The sequence below is a fragment of the Myotis nattereri genome, assembly GCF_964212035.1.
Source record: "Myotis nattereri genome assembly, chromosome: 5".
Lineage (NCBI taxonomy): Eukaryota > Metazoa > Chordata > Mammalia > Chiroptera > Vespertilionidae > Myotis > Myotis nattereri.
This window is the reverse complement of record NC_138080.1, coordinates 56734975-56752739: the sequence shown is the minus strand read 5'-3', so window position 1 is coordinate 56752739 and position 17765 is coordinate 56734975. Positions and strand designations below refer to the sequence as shown.

General features: G+C 42.1%; 1 protein-coding gene across 1 annotated transcript in view; it reads right to left on the bottom strand.

Annotated features, from left to right (window-relative positions):
* The window catches only part of NR3C2 (nuclear receptor subfamily 3 group C member 2), a 284982-nt gene that overhangs the window by 18241 nt on the left and 248976 nt on the right, over nucleotides 1-17765 (bottom strand). Inside the window, exons 7-8 of the mRNA XM_081090950.1 lie at nucleotides 5642-5772; nucleotides 348-505 (exon numbers count right to left, since the gene is read on the bottom strand). Coding sequence (XP_080947076.1) covers nucleotides 348-505; nucleotides 5642-5772 — 289 coding nt within the window. The remainder of the gene's footprint in view (nucleotides 1-347; nucleotides 506-5641; nucleotides 5773-17765) is intronic.

Below are 17765 nucleotides of genomic sequence, written 5' to 3'. Positions count from 1 at the left end.
TGAAAGCAAACAGGTCTACTAGCCAAACATTTCCTAAATCGCTCACAGAAATGTGAAACCTGACCCGACCCCGGGCCGGGACACAGGTTCTGCCCTGGTGGTGCACGTACCTCTGGTCCTGCTCCCAGGGAAAGCCACACCCTTGGCTTGAAAGGAGGTTTGTTACAAACGTGATCTGGAGGAAAATTTCCTTCCTGGTCAGCTCTCACCTCCTGCTGCCTCCCACTCGATAACAGACCTTTACTCTTCCCAAGTCCCAAGAACTTTCTCAACTCTCCTACTTCATTTGGCGAACAGCGTGTGGTTGCTGACCCTTCATTGAAGAGGCATCAAAGGACAATACTCACATCATGCATGGAGTCCAGAAGCTTGGTCAGTTGATAGAACCTCTGCCAACTCTGCCCAGAATTGTTGGGACACTTCGTTACCATCTTCCTCAGCTCTTTGATGTAATTTGTCCTCATTTCTTCAAATGCAGCTTGGCTTTTGAGGCCATCCTTGGGAACTGTGTTTAAGGAGAACAGATATGTAAAATCCCAGGATGAAAAACAGTTTTCACATCTTAGCAGTTAAATGGCCTACGATATTTTGAGATTGTGAGGTTCCCACTTTTAGATTGACACTGAATCTCAATTAATTGCATGTATCAGTAAATATGGCAGTTATCTATTGGTAACTCTTGTACACATACATATACACAAGAATAATCACTGCTATTTATCGGGAGCATATTATTACATTTTGCATATATCAGCTCACTTCCTCTTGACATCAGTCTTATGGCGTAGCCATTATGTTACTCTTATTTTACAGATGAGGAAACTACGGGCTGGAGGTCTGCACACGTGTCCAAGGACAATAAACGGCAGCGAAGGCATATAAACCTCGCTTGGTCTGTTTCCAAAGCCTGGCTCTTGACCACAATGCTTCATGGCCTTGTGGCTTGTCCTCAAAGTGTTTTATGAATCCTGACTTGCCAACACCTCTGAGGAAGGAAAACATACTTTGATTTTCCAGAACAACTGGAAGAGCCACAGACAATCTAAGCTGGAGCTAGAATTAGAAAGCAATGTTTTCATATTCAAGTTCAAATATCAAAGACACTTGGGGAAACTGGCCATCTACCCATGGAAGAATGTGCATACAAAGAAGCACTTTCCATTCTCTTTGCCCCAGATCACATGACAATGCCAGGTCACATGACAATGAGGCACTGTCATGTGACCTCTCAGATAACCTGAGGGTGAGGGGGGGTGGGGTGTATGTAGTGGCAGTCTGCAGCCAAGGGAAAATCTAAAACTTACAAAGAGAAAATACCATGTTCATCTTTATCTTTGGTAAGGTAGAAAATGAAGGATTATGTTTTCTTTTATGTAGTGACTAGCTGGTAACAACATTCTGAGTTGGGAACTGCTCTTACCGTCACTTAATTACACAGCGCACTTGTTACTTTATCATGACCTGTACACATGATAGCTGACAGGGTCATCAGCACGTTAGAATGGCCATGTTTCTGAATAGTACGTGCAAACCTGGAAGCCAGCAATGCCACTGTTGGCAGTTAAACCTGTGCTTTTGTATAAAGATATGGATTATCTTGCAAACTTAACTTCACATATTAATAATCTTCTCCTTGAGTTGCATTGGTGAGGTTTTTGATTTGTCTATTTTTGAGGGGGGAAATAAGTCCCTAATAGCTACTGCACAAATTCCTGAGGCTTTCACAATATTAGTTGTGGTTTCAAATATTTGACATTCACATTAAGAATTAAATACCATCCATTATATAACTTTTTTTCTCTTTAAAATTAAAAACTTGCTATAAAAACACTAAAAAAGGATGGTAATAACCAGGATGTTATTATTAAAGCTATAGATCTGGTTCAACCAAAATTTTAATGTTAACCTAAAACTTTCTAAAAGAAACTGAAAGTTTGCAAATAGCAGCCTATATTTCCCATCCACATATTAACTTTTGAAGTTATGACATTTTATGGAGTAAAACTTTTGTTTTTCAATCTAGAAATATTTATGGGTGTCATCCTATACATTAAAAATTTGCCTAAAATTAGAATAAGTGAATACATTTCAAAACTATATTTCAATACTATTTGACACATAATAGAATATTAAGCAAAGACCTTCATATTTCTGATAGCTGTGTTATCAGAAGTTCTCAAAATATGAATAACCTGTGTCAAATTTTACTTATACATTACTGTAGTGGCTGAAATATATTGTACCAATTTTACGGAGATTTTTTAGAAGCTGAAACAAACCCACAAATAAAGAGAACTTGAGCAAAACCTCAGGTTTTGGAGGTCTGCCCAGATTTTGTAAATTTACTTATTAAGCAGCATGGCTGCTGGAAATCGTCCAGAACCTACAGGCTGCAGAAGAGCAGAGACTACGGGCAGAAGTCCGTCTGCTCTCCTCTGCGAGCAGAAGGAGCACACAACTCTTGCTGTCATTGCTAAACAGTCTCCTGATTCGCTGGACATCAGGGGTGCAACCTCACACCCTAAGTAAGAGGAAGGACGCTCAGGCATTCCACAGGTTTGCAAAATGAGCAAACTAAAGCCCACAGCTCCTGTGATTCATAAAATTCTTGTTCTACCTTTTGATTTTGCTTTTCCGGCATCTATGAAAAATCAGAAATCAAAGTACTGAGCTCCTTGGAAGCTAATACATCACCCTGGACAGCTTCAAAATCATATCAGAATTGATTATAGGCTGGCTGATTAAATGTGCAGGGGTGGGCAAACAGGTTACAGTTGTTCATATGGAAAATACCAACTAATAAATAATACAAGGACAAACTTTTGTGTACTCACAACTTACTTTTGTCCACTCCTGTATATAATTAGGGTCAGATACCAATTGAGTAGTCAAAATTTATAAAGAATTAGAATCACGTGAATTTTTAGAAAAAAGATTTCATTTAAATTTTCTATCATCTCGGGTGTGTGTGTGTGTGTGTGTGTGTGTGTGTGTGTGTATTTAAAACACGTTTCTAACCAGTGATGGTTAATGACAGAGATTGGAAAGAGGCATGAGATCACTGACTTGAGTCTCAATTTCCAAGGTTACATTCCAGGGATGAATCCGGGAGGAGGGACCCAGAGCCTGGATCCTGCCCTGCAGGCAGATGAGGGTCTGAATGTAAACAGTGAGGGATGGCAGGGACTGTGGCAAAGGAGAGAACATGCCCAGCCCCTGGCGATCAAATTCTATGAAAATAAAAGACAAAAGGCCAAAAGCAACCTAAAAACCCTGTCCTGGCCAAACAAAACACAGCCGTGAGGTGCGGCACGCCCCTGCCAGGCTGCCCATGCCCCCTCTGGAGTCCACTCAGCCCACTCACAGCCCACTGTCCCCAAGGCTGTCAGGCGCCATGAGCTGCCTCTGCAGCCCTTGCTCCCTGCTCCTGGGACAGTGCGGGCAGCCCTGGGCACGAAGTCCACAGTCCTGGGTGAGTCCTAACTCACAGAGGATACTGAACAAGTAACACTGTGTGCCTGTTCTGTCAACTCCAGAATTGGTATCAATCTCATAGGGCTGTTCTAGCATTCAGTTAGATCATGTAAAACTGCAAGGTGCTAAACATACGTGAAGTGGATTCTGATGTGTGGTCACCACTACATCCCTGCTCCTGCTGGACCTTGTCTGAAGCTCACTCTTCCACAGGCCCAGCACTCTTGGCTGGAAACATGTCTCTTCTTGTCCACTGTGTCCTTGTCACCTTGGCTACTGATGCCCCTTTCTTCCAAATGACTCTGCTGCAAATGGCCCTTCTCCCCAGCCCGATTCACTGGCCATGGAAGGGCTGGGCACACTCAGATGCCAGAGCTGGTCGGTCACTCAACAACTACAGCTCCTCTGAGGTCCACGCCACTTGCCCTGGCACCGCTGGCATCCAGAACATGTCTGAGTGACCTCAGTGGCCATGGCATGTGGCGGAGGGATTACCTCTCCCAACGGTCTCCTGCCACCATTCTTGGTCTGCCCCTCATCTGACTGAGTTTCCTCAAATTCCTTCCCCTGTTTGAACATGCCCTTGCCCAAGGAAAGGTGCTCCCTGTCTTTGCCAAGGCTAATCCTGACCCATCTCTTCTGGCATCTTATGCCATCAAGTCCTACTTGGTTCCAGAAGCGTAAAGGAGCTTCCCATCCATCTGAAAGTCGCTGGCCATCTGGCACCTGCCCGACGCCTAATGGTCAATGCTGGCAGGCGTCTCTGTGCAAGGCAGGTGGTTCCTCTCGCCCCTGTTGGAAACCGAGTCTTGGCTTCCACGCTGTACACCTCCCCTCTGACAGCTGTGTCTGTCCTTTCTGCCCGTGCCATCCCCCTTCACGTGGCCAACTGGACCTGGTCTCCTCTTCCTGTGGCACGGCAACCCTGCTCACCAGCTGAGTCCAGACTACAATTTCCCGTGAAGATAATTTCAAGTTTATATCTCAATACCCAAACCAGTCTTCTGAGTGCCAGGCCCAAATTTTCTCCTCCTCTGGCCTCTCTCTTAAGATATGTGTAAAAATGAATCAATCCAAAGATAAAATTCATTTTTTACTCCATAAAACTTGTCTCAAGTATCAATGTTAACACACTTCTCTCAATGGTATCACTGCCATCCTGGTCATTTCTCTGTGCTCACTTCTGACCCAGACCATGTTCATTTGCTCTTCCTGCTCCTGTCCTTCGTCAACCAACCACCATTAGCCAGTCCATTATTTCAACAGCCTCACAGGTCTCTGTGCTTCCAGACAGGATAGATCCTGTCTTGGCCTCTCCCACCTCCTTTCCTCTCAAATCCAGGCCACCACCAGACACCTCCTCCTAAAGCCACAAATACAGCTTTGCTCACGTCGCCCCGCTGCTCAGCCTTCAGGGCTGTCCTCTGGGCCCGCCCAGCAGAGGCCAGGTGTCTCCCACAGGCACCGAGTATCCGGGTCCAGTCCACATCCCAGCCTCACTCCCCGCTCCTCCCCAGTCCAATATAACCAGATGCACCTTGGAAAATTAAAGACTTAAGTACAATAAAAATTAAAAATTAACAACACAACTCCCCAGAAGTAAGTGCTATTGCCTGAAGTGCTCTGCCACATTTCCACACTAGCTCACCCGGTTCTTTGCCAGGAATGCCATCTCCTTCCTCATAGCTAAACCGGAACCCTCCCAAAGCTCCCCAAGATCCGCTCCCCCTGAGTCCCTCTCCCTGGCCCCCAGAGCTGACCATGCCCTTCCCGCCCATGAGCCACCATGACACTCTATCATAGTAGCCAATCCCTCCCACATGTATTGCAGTGATGTCTAAACTTACCTTACAGTAAAACTCCCCAAGGGCAGAGACCCTGCCTCAGTTACCCAATCGTTCCTGACCTGCCCAATCCCACCACACACATCACAGACACCTAGTGAACATCTGAGGTCGGATGAAGGAAGGACTGAAGGCACGTGCTCTTTGATGTGTCCCAAGCCTTAGCCTCTGCCAGTTACCTAGCTCATCAAAGACCAAAGCCCTCCTTCCAGCTCCTCAAATTGTTCCTTTTTATACCAACTACCTGATACTCTCCGTAGGCTACTCCCCAAAGGGGAGATGACCTGACCAGGTGGAAAGGTGCCTGGGAGGGCATCGCTTACCTGTGCTTAACAGCAGCAACACTTTCATGAGGGTGTATTCTTCAAAGGTGAGCTGCAGTCGGACGAACTGCAGGCTGACCTGGTGCATGCCCTGGCACAGCTCATACATGGCAGACTGGTGCATCTTCTCTCTGCCAAGGAAAAGGGAAAAAAGGTCTGAGAAACAAGGTTCCTTGTCAAACCCAGTCCGGCAGCTCCAGGCACCCTAACGAGCTCAGTTTAAGTCAGAGTCTTCCTTTGGGTGTCAACATGGAGCAGATGTGCATTTTAAAGACAAACTGGGCCCTAACCGGTTTGGCTCAGTGGATAAAGTGTCGGCCTGTGGACTGAAGAGTCCAGGTTCGATTCTGGTCAAGCGCATGTACCTTGGTGGCGGGCACATCCCCAGTAGTGGGTGTGCACAAGGCAGCTGATCGATGTTTCTCTCTCATCGATGTTTCTAACTCTCTATCCCTCTCCCTTCCTCTTTGTAAAAAATCAACAAAATATATTTAAAAAAACAAACTGGGTGCCTTGCCCAGTGACTGGGAATGGCTTGCCGTGCTTTCATTCTGTGGTGTGCGCTGTTGTGGTGAGGGCATCCAGAGAGCAGAGAAGCCACTGTGATGTGGCTTCCGTTCCGTGTCTGCAGAGACCAAGCACTCACGTCTGGAAGGACTGTGCTGGATGCTATGAACACAGGATAGTGATGACCAAATCCAGTTTCCATTGGACACCCCCCGCCCCACACACACACTTACAGAGGTCTTGAAATAAGTTTGTTAACTGTTTGAAGAAGCACCTTTAAAAAGGGAAATTAGACACAATTTGAAAAGGTGAGAACCTTGACTAGAATTTTTCTGGTAAAGGGAGAAAGCGATGTGAGAGTTTGCCAAATGTTTCCATTTATTCGAACAACCAACCAATCCTCTTCCGCCACTAAATCCAATGTTGTCACAAAAATCCACATTATGTTATGACAGAAGGCATTATTTCCTCTTTCCATTAAAATAAGGCATCACTTACAGGTTTTTAGATTATTGGCTCATAATTTGGGGGAGGCCCTGGGTAACTACTAGTTACCCATAATTTGGGGGAGGCCCTGGGTAACTACTAGTTTATATTGAGCAGAATATAATTAGTGAAAAACAAAAACAGTGAAAAATGGGAAAGGACTTGACAAAGGCCGAAGAAATGAACAAAAAAGGTCATGGTGGGTGATAGATGTTTATGAATAACTGAAGGCAGGGCATCTGTAGGAAAGCAACACTGTGACACCTCTTCCAAGAAGCACTCTTGGGTTCAACTGGCAGAAATCTCTCTCATCTCAACTCTGAAAGCCGTTTGTGAAGAACTCACAATGCAACCCAGAACATTCTGCTCTGCATTATGATGATGACCTCTTTCCTCTCTCATAAGCCGGAAGCTATTTTCAATGAAGGGAGTATTTAAAATACATGCACTCACGCAAACACACCCACAGACAATAACAGCAGGAGCCTATGCATCTACAATCCAGAATTAACAATACAAATAAATGCTAATATGTTTACTATATTTGATTCACATCATTACAAATGGAACATGACAGAGCTCAGGTCTGCTGTGTCTTCCTCCCTGATCCCATTCGTCTTGCTCGTTCAAGGGATACATTCACTTTGGCTGGTTATCACTTCCTCTCAGATGTGTCTATGTTACTGCACACATATGTATCTATAAACACAGCACACAGTACTGCTTTGTTTTAGTAAATTTGAAACTAGATATGTACCTCCGTCTGCAACTTCTTATTCAGTGTTATAATTCTGAGATGTATCCATCTTAGCACAGATAACTCGAGCTCATTCATTTTCACTGCTACAAGTTTCACTTGTGTGACTGTATCACAATTCGCTAATCCATTCCACTACAGGTGGGCACTTGGGTTGTTTCCTCTTTACTGCTATTATCAGTGAGGCTCAAGGAAATCCCTGAGCACTCCTCTGGGACAGAACCAGGACGACGAGCTGCATATCTGTGCACGTCGCTTTCCTTCTAACCAGCAGGAGATGAGAATGTCCCTTTATTCCACTTCCCCACCAATACTTGTCATTATCCAATTTAAAATTTTTTGCCATCTGAGGGGGGTTGAAAGGGTAGCACACTGCTGATTCTATTTGCATTTCCATTATCACCAGTAGGCTGAATATTTTTCAAATGTTTTCTGAAGATGTGGGTCTTTTTGTTTGGTAATTTGTCCCTAATATCTTTACTCATTTTATTGTAAGCCTTTTTCTCTTGCTGTTACTAATAACATTTTTTAAAAAAAATTATTTTATTTTTAATCCTCCAAATACACACATATCTATTTTTTTTTTTTTTGAGAGAGAGAGAGAGAGAGAGAGAGAGAGAGAGAGAGAGAGAGAAACGTTGATGTGAGAAACTTTGATCAGCTGCCTTCCTTTCACACCTTGACAGGGGACTGAACCCACAAACTAGGTATGTGCCCTGATGGGGAATTGAATCTGCAACCTTTTGCTGTGTGGGGCATGCGCTCTAACCAACTGAGCCACCAGCCAGGACACTAATACCATCTTTAGTCCAAATATTTTTTGCTTTAAAAATTTTTAGTGGCACTCATATTATTCCTTCATTATTCCCTCCCTTCTTTCATATCTCTTTCTTTCTTTTGCTCCGTCTTTAGAATTTGCCTGGTAAGCTCTTTTTGTAAAGTTCCTTATTTCTAAACTTCCCACATAATCATATTTCACACATGTCTCTTATAAACAGCAAAAGGCTAGATTTTAAAAAAATCTTAAAGTCTTTGGATTTGAATAGCTCAGTTTTAATCTGTTTTCATTTATCTTGATTACTGATATATTTGGATTTTTTTCTACCATTTTAATGTTATCCCCTCCTTTGCTTCTTTCTTTCTGCTTTTCTTCCTTTTATTGGACTGATGCAGTTTGTTGTTTTTTAAAATCACCCTCTTTGCTCCTGGACTGGGCTTAGAAGGTATACGTTTTATTTTTACTCTTTAAATAATTAAGTTGTGAACTTGCATACTTAGACAGCTAAAGCTAATCAGTAGCCTTTCCATGAGCAACAGGAACGGAGTATACTTTATCTTTGGTCTACTGCTCCCCGTCTTCCATGATACTGCTCTTTAGTATTTAAATTCCAGCTTGTTTTCAAATCGGCCCTGAATTTTGTCTCTCCTACATATCCACACCCCATGTCTGTTTAGAGTTACCAATATGTTTCTTTAGCCACCACCATTTCTGGCATTTCCCTTACTTCTGGGTTCAATTTCTATTTGAGGACCATTTTGGGAGGGGAATTCTTTCAGTCTTTGAATGTTTATCTTTCAATCTTACTAGTAAGTTGTCTGAAAAATTTCTTTATCTCACCTTCATTCTTTTTTTTTTTTTTTTTTAATTTTTTTATTGCTTAAAGTATTACAAAGGGTATTACATATGTGTCCATTTTATCCCCCCGCCCTAGACAGTCCCCCAGCCTCCCCTATCCCCCAGTGTCTTATGTCCATTGGTTATGCTTATACGCATGCATACAAGTCCAATGATAGTTTAAAAGTTACAGATTTCTAATTTGACAGCTAAGGACGCTCAGTACTGTGAAGACAGTATTCCACTACACCTGGGCCTGTAGTGCTGCCTCTGGGAAATTTCCTCTTAGTCTAATCGTCATTCTTTTGTAGGTGACTTGCATTTTTCTCTTTGGTAGCTTAAAACATTTTCCTGTGTTAATTTGATGTTTGCAGTCTCACTGTGAAGTACTGAGGTGCAGACTGATTCTTATTTCTTCTGCTTGGGGTTCAATATCTGCATTTGATTTGGAGAATGCAGGTATTTCTTCAGTTCTGAAATGTTCTTAGCCATTGTTTCTTTAAGTATCATTCCCTTCCCATTCATGCAATTTTTTTTCTTGTTGAACTCCTATTAGCAGTGTGTTGGACCTTCTCATTTTGTCTTCCACATTAACTTCCCTCTCATATTAGTTATCTTCTTATCATTGTACTGGCATTCTAGGTGATTTTCTCAGATCTAGTTCCTGACAAATATTTTTTCTTTTCCTGTGTCCAATCTATTTAATGTCTATAGTGTTTTAATTATAATGGTAATATTTTTCACGCCTAGGTTCTTAGAAATGCTATATTTAGTTCTTCCTCAAACATTCATGTTGCATGATATACTTACTTTATTGTTATTGTATCTTCTTTCTCTAAATTATATCTCTACTTATTATACTTCTAAATACTTTTAATGTATTTATTTTATAGTTTCTCCGATTTGTTTTTGTTCATTTTTTTTTTTGGATGCTAATATGCAGGTCTACCATGTATTGTTTTGGCATATATTTGTCTTCTGGGTGAATCCCAGGGGTACTGTCTGTGGGAGGGACTCTGTAGAAAGTTTTAGCATTTGTAACTGTCAGGGTAGAGGCATTTCACTTGTTCTGGACCAGTTTTTATGCTAATTTCTCGGCTTGAATGCTTTTTTGCGAGACTTGTGTAGTTTAAATTTAGACCCCACACTTGACGTGGTGCAGGCTTGTGTTTCTTATTTCTTTCAGCTTCCTTGCCATGTCCCTGGGCTGCTGGCTGGCCAGCTTGCTGAGTGTTTCCTTCCTTGTTAGTAGACAGAACAATCTTTCCAGAGCCTTGGCTCTGGCAGGGGCTCTATTTCAGGCCCCAGCCCTGCTGGAGCTCCAGTTCTCGTCTGCTGTTCCCGTTGGTGTTCTGATACCCACCCGGAGGCATTTATCACATCCAGGAGTTTGTGGGCCAACTGTAGCTTTAGCTCCAAGTTAAGCCACTCTGGCTGTGAATTCCCTGTTCTTGCACTTTTTTGTTTTTTCTTTTGAGCTTGGCTATATATTTAAGGCTTTTTTTTTTTTTTTTAAAAGGGCAGAATGTCTATGTGTTTAGGAAAAAAAAAAAAAAAAAAGGCTCCGTTCAGTTGCACCATTCTGACCGCGAACTACAAGCTTCTTAAAGGCAAGCTCCAGGTCTGGCTAACCTTTTTGAATGCCAAAGAGAGCCTGACGGACGAGCACCATCAGTAAAATCTTTGTTTGATAAATATTGCATGAACGAATGAGAGAGAGAAGAAAAGGAAAAGGAGAGAGATCAAGTGAAGGCCACAAAAAGAATTGAAGACACAAATTTGTATATAATGATGATTAGAGAGAGATAATCCTGAAAATCTACAGAAAGGTTAAATGGCTAATACAACAGATGAGGCATCTGTGAAGTTCTCAAAAAAGGAAGAGATTTAGGTCCTAAATGGGGGGAGGCAGATTGTGAATCAGGACGTGATGGATAATAATGCATCGTGCATTGGCACCATGCATTTAACAGTGCACTCAGGTGCCTCTGATCCCTTCAGACACCTTGTGCTGGAGGCGGAACAGCCGCCCTTGGCTTTGCCATAACAGGCCCTGGAGAACCCAGGAGCTCGTCCACGTGCTGGTGTTGTGAGCCTGTGATTGTGTGGCTCCTGAACCCATGCTTGTCCTGTGTAACACAGGGATACTAACAGCAATCCCACCCTTGCAGGGATGAAGGAACCAGCCTACAGAGGTTTGTAAACTATAGAGTGCTGTAGGTATGCTAATAATGGAGAGAATAAAAGGCTTCTCAAAATTCAACCAATGACCATTTTAATAAAATAAACCAAGAATCAAATTCTTTTTTTTTAAAAAAAATTATTTTTATTGATTTCAGAGAAAAAGGGAGAGGGAGCAAGAGAGAGAAACATCAATGATGAGAGAGAATCAATGATTGGCTGCCTCCTGCATGCTCCCTACTGGGGATGAGCCCGCAACCTGGGCATGTGCCTTTGACCAGACTCGAACCCGGGGCCCTTCATTCTGCAGGCTGATGCTCTATCCAGTGAGCCAAACCAGTTAGGGCAGAATCAAATTCTTAAAATGACTTTTCAGGAAAATAATATTGTGTTATTATTGTTAATATTTCCATGTGCGGATGGGGAATCGAGAGAACCACCAGAGAGAATGCTGATTTTTTGGGAAGGTGAGAGGGATTGGCTTAGAGCATGAGAACTAAACCCCTCTGTGTCTGTGTTTCTGTTATCAGATGTGGTAACTGAACACCACACACCGATGAAAGGCTAATTAAAGAGAGGCCTCAGATGCTACCTGAAAGCAGATGTAAACGCTAATGTGACCACACACCTGAAGAATGCATGCTCTGCCCTTCAGTGTGAATAGCATCTCTCGGTCTTGAGGAATTAGCCAAGGGACTCCCGTGGCCTTCAGTGCTGCCCCTCATGGAACGCCTACCACACACCACATCTCCCTTTCTTCTTGCTAACTCTCACGATGCCTTGTGAAGATCATCATCAAGGTCATGATAAGAACATTTAAGTCCAGGATGCAACCAGGATCCAAACCCAGGTTTTGTATCTGTGAGTTTGTTTCTGTCTCATTTTGTTTTGTTTTTTTTAGATTGCACATGTAAGTGAAATCATACACGAACAAAGTAGTGGCTGCCAGAGGCGTGAGGAAACAGGAAGAAAGGGGCGAGAAGTAAGAAGTACAAACGCCCAGTTATAAAATAAGTCACAGGGATGTCACCACAGCACAGGGAACACAGTAACTAGTATCGTAATATCTACGGAGGGTGACAGATGGTTACCGCACTTACTGTGGTGATCACATCGTAAGACGTATGAGTGCTGAGTCACTTTGTTGTGTACCTGAAACTCATACTGTATGTCAACAATAGTGAAAGAATTAAAAAATTAAAACCTTGTGCCTTTTCCTCTCTCCATCTATCAGCTCAACAGTTTTTAGCTCTTTTCTCCATAGTATCTCTTTACAGCTATAAAGATATTTGATCCCTCATATGTTTTGTTGTTATATTCACTCAATTGTTTATCCTTTGGTCCCCATTATGTGGTGAGATTTTGTGTTTTCAAATTCCATTGCTGTCTGTACGGCATGAAATTGAGTTCTCTAAATGAAGGGTACTGTGTACTCAATATAGCTTGAAATTTCAAGAAAATAGGCCATCTCAAAAACACATTTTGCATCACATCATTTCTGTATAATTAGATTAAATGCACAGAAATGTACATCCAAAGAAGCTGAATCAAGGACAATCTTTTTGGCATGATACTGATATTAATTTTGCAATATTACCTCACAGACATCTTTTTTTTTGCTACATGCTTTTATTCATTTAATAATCTTACCTCATTTTGAGTAGAATAATGTGAAAAAATATGGGTTACTTTGGGAAAGAGATGAGTTTTGTATAATGCTTCTAAAAGATGAAAGTAAATGCAAACGTCACCCTTGGACAGTGGACTAATGTAAAGGCTAAAGGAGATTACCGAGTTAGGTAATATCCCTACATTAACGTGAACATCAGACCTGAATAACTGATAGCCACCTGTCTCTACTTGTGAACCGTGGGCACATCATCCATTCCTAAACATTGTTTCATTTGCAGGAACAGAATAACTTCTGCTTTTGGATAAATAATACACACAACCACCAAAATGTGCATAGAGACCCAGTCCCATTCCAAAGACCTTGGTTAAAACCATTGAGAAAAACAGTTCTAAAAATATTTTTAGAGAAACCCTTCAGAAAAAGAAATGTTTCTGTAGTTTTGTAAACTTACCATTTTCTCCAATTAGAACACCAATTTTATTCATAGCTATAACTTCATCCTGTCCTCTCTCTTAGAACATCCATTACACTAAACTACAATCATATAATCATTTAAAGAAGTTTTAAAATAATACATTAAAATAATCTCATGTCTCCAAACCCAATTCATTTGGGACCAAAGTGAATAATTTAAGAGTTAGAAAACATCTCTCCCCCCCCCCCCCCCGGCTTTTGAGGGAATGTAGAATTGGAAATGGAGTTTATTCACATAAGATAGGAAATTAGAAAAAAAAAAGCCCCCGTTAAAATCACAGTGGGAAGGAGAGTCACAGTTTAAATGAATTGCATGCTAGCTGCCGGTTTTTAACTTAGTAGCTAAACAATCTGAACAACGTCTGTATGTGCGATCAGTACATGTTAACAGTGTTGCCAGGTTTCACATTAGGAGAACAGCCTATTGGACCTACTGGCCACCGCTGTCTGCAGGAACATGCTAGTGTGTTAGTATTCAAGTACTAGATTACCAAGACACTAGCAAAAAGCACATTTGAAAGGGTTAGTCCTCTAGTTGTCCGGAGGACCATCTGGAGGCAGCTGACCTGGGAAATGACTGCGCCAGGCTACATGCAGTCCAGGAATCATATTCATCTTCTACTCTGACAGGTAGATACTGATAAGTAGATACCACATCTGATAAGCCCACAAAGCATCCAGGCTAGCCTGACCGCCTCCCGGAACTCAAGCTGTGGCCGTAGGCAGGGAGAATGCAAGCTGACTTCTATGCAGAGAATCTCTAAGACTGGACTCTAAGACATCTGCACACTCATGTTCACAACAGCACTATTCACAATGTCCAAAAGGCAAAAGCAACGCGAGTGTCCATCAACAAATAAATGGGTAAACAAAATGCGGTAAAAGCCTTCAATGGGATATTATTTAACAGCTATTCTGACACATGCTACCACGTGGCTAAACCTTAATGACGTGCTGCTAAGGGAAATAAGCCAGTTGCAAAAAGAAAAATACTGTATGATTCCACTTATACGAGGTACCTAGTAGTCAAACTCAGAGAAAGAAAGTAGAATGGTGGTTGCTGGGGGCTGGAAGAGGGGGTGGAGGGGACTTGTTTATGTAACAATGTGGTTGTACTTAACATTATAGAACGGTATAGTTAAAATGGTTAAGATGGCAAATTTTATTGATATTTTAAGTACAATTAAATTTTTTAAATTAAAAAAAAATTTCTGCAACCCATGATCCCACCTACTATACTATCCTTTGTTTGATAGGAGATTAAAAAACTAAGATTTGTGTTTAATTATGTAACTTCTCTTAGGGTCCAGGCTTTTCAGTCTTCTCCTTTTATAATATACAAAATACCTCTTTTATCCTATATTTTGATGACTTATCTTTTTCGCCTTTTTGTGTCTTGATGGATATTTAGACTTGCTGTGTCCATGCTTTTATGGCAAGTGCTTTTTGGAGTTCCTTTAATGAACCGAAAGTCCTTTAATGAACCATAATTTCAAAAACTTAGTCAGAAACAGTGCCCCAAAGGCCTGTCTATTGTAGTTTCGGTACCCCAAGGGGGAAGGAAAAATAGAAGAACTCTCTATCAATCCTTTCTCTTTCAGAAAATTCACGTTTCCCAGATGCCACCATCTCACATGGGCCGAGTTTAGAGATGATGCCAGAGCACAGAGCGTCCTGACATTCACTCCCGGGCACCCACGACGGTACCATGACATTTTCACTGAAGGCCCTTTAGCAGTGTTGTACCAAACCCCTTTTACTTTAGGTGATGTCTTACAGACATCACTTTATGTAGTACGGACTCCAAAAACAAACCTGTGAAGTGTTCAAACAATAGGCAGCTCTGGTCCCTTGGAAGGGCTGTGTCCTTCCAGACAATAAGGTGCGTATTTGTCTATGACTGATTTTTTACGATGCATCGGTCCACAATTATGTGAGTGCTTCATAAACACCTGGTCGCTACTGAGAACAGGCACATTCAGTGACTGCACAAACTCTGAGTTGCTCTTCAAATACAGATATAACCAACACACAGCGATGCTCACTTTTGAAGTCCCTGCGATCTCCAGAAGAGGCCTCTTTATGAACAGGTTTGCTAATATGCTATTACTGCCATAAGTTGTCCCTAGGTGTGTGTGTGTGTGTGTGTGTGTGTGTGTGTGTGTGTGTGTGGTGTGTGTGATTGCTAGAGTGTATGCAGCGATAGTGTCAATGAGAGTTAAATAGCTTGAGTGGTGTGGTGCACACACATAATCACGGCAGGTCTAAAAGACCAGCCCTTCCTCACATCTGATACTGCAAACCACATCATTATGTCCGAGCAAATCTAACATCTTGTTATATGGTCAGTGTAACAGATGGTCCCTGTCTCAGGCTTGTTATTTTCCTAAAAAACAGATGCAGAAACAGGTCCCCCCCCACCCCCCCCACAAACCTTAATTAGAATAAAAATGACCTCAATTTGAGCATTCAAATTATTCCAGTTTATGGTTTTTAATTTTTTTCATATTCTTACTAGATTTATCCTCGACAAACAAGATATCGCCGTAGGAGGACTGTTTTCCTAGTTGTGGTTGATGTCTGTTCATTTTTATAATATTTACGTCATTTATTTACAGCCACGGCAGAACTCAGCAGTTTCAATCTCTGGATCACTGGCGAACGTTGTTTGTGGTCACTGCTTCACTGGACTCCTGTGTCAGAGAGAGTGGTGTCCCATGGTCTCCATGACACCCATCTATTCTCATCCATTTTACATGGCCAAGCCTAGTAATAGTTAACAGCCAATTCAGGGTTTTGTTTGTCACCTTAATTGATGTTCCAGAAGGGACATGTTTTCATAGAACCGCCCTTGGACTACAGCATCACAATTTCCACTGGCTTTAATGGATGTTATACAGATCAAAATAACACTTGACGATCTAAAAATCTAGAAGGGGCCTGGTTACATGGCAACCATATCTGACTATGGACAGTCTTAGAAATCAGGAAATAAATGTATTTTACCATAAAGTTTTTGGTAAAACATTGCTTTGTACCTTAGATTTTTAAATACTTACATGCTAAGCACAGTTTCTTTTGGGTACAAGGACGCATGTTTTTGGTAGAGGAAAGAAAACAGGCAGCCGTGACCCACTGCGAAAACTCCGATTTGAGAGAGAGGGTCTCGCTGGTAAATCACAATACAAGGATGTTCTGGCTTAACTAAAGGGTCAATCTTAGTAGTCACTGAATTGTGAATTTCACAGACTAATGACAATGTAATTCATTAAAAAAGTGATTTCTAAATACATTTTCATGACTCTACCTATGGCATCATGCAAGGAACACCTATCCCTAAGATATGTGACTAAATCTCTCACTCTGGGATAAGGTAAGGAACACAGTAACCTGCAGAAAATTTAAAAAAGAGTATTAGCTCACTGTCTATCTCCGCCGATAGTGCGGGTCTCTGGCAAAGGGGTTTACGTGAACACCACTGTACCCCGTTCCCGCTGGAGGGGCCTGCACCAGCGGCCCTCCTACCCGGGCTCAGAGGCGGGCCTGTTTGTTCGCCGGACATGCTAAGACCTAGCGAACCTCATGTTTTGATTGTAGGCTTTGGTAAGGAAGTTTGTATGAGTCCTTGACAGACGAGCAGGTATAGTTCCTAACTCAATAAAGTGACTTTTGAGTCTGGTCTCAGAGCCTGCACTCTTCACTGTTCAACTACAGTCAAAACACCTAACAGCGGACGAGCACTTACGACTGTTAAGATTTATGGCCAAAATCGCCCTGCGCATAGAAAGGAGGCCAAAGAAGATGTAGCTTTTTAATACCTTCGAGCCTCATTTTTGTAGACTGTAGACTTAAATACTAATTTTTGGAAATTTCATGGTATCCAGACCACAGGTGGTTCAATAGAAGACAGAAAACCTTCGGTGGCTTTAAATAGGGACATTTGGGATACATACTTAAAGACATTGCTTAATTTTAACAAACGACCACCGTTTCCTCATTGTAAAAAGGAGCCATAAAAGGTAAGATTCCTGCCTGATAACTAGTGAGTTTCAAGAATGTGAAGAAAGTTAACTGCTGAAATTAGAAGTGTTGATAGACTCTTGTTTGGGTGAAGGGTGATAGCAAATCACTTCTTCCTAGTGCAATACAAGATTTGTATCTAGCTGCACCTTGTGGAGTCATACTCCTCCTGATGCAAAAGTGACGTTGTTCTAGCAATCACAGCCTGGCACAGGTATAAAGGAGGACGTTCACTCTGATGAAGGTGCAGCTGTGCTTCCATAGCAATGGCTCACACCCGCGGAGGTGACGGGAGCAGGGGGTGAATGTGCCAGGGTGGGGGTATGGAAGGTGCACAGCAATTGTGCTCACTTTGCAAGATAACAGTTTCCTTCTTCTACCGTGAAAGTCTTGCTTCGGAAGAAGAAAATAGCTAAACCTCTAGGGACCGTTATCACAGACGCTGGCCATT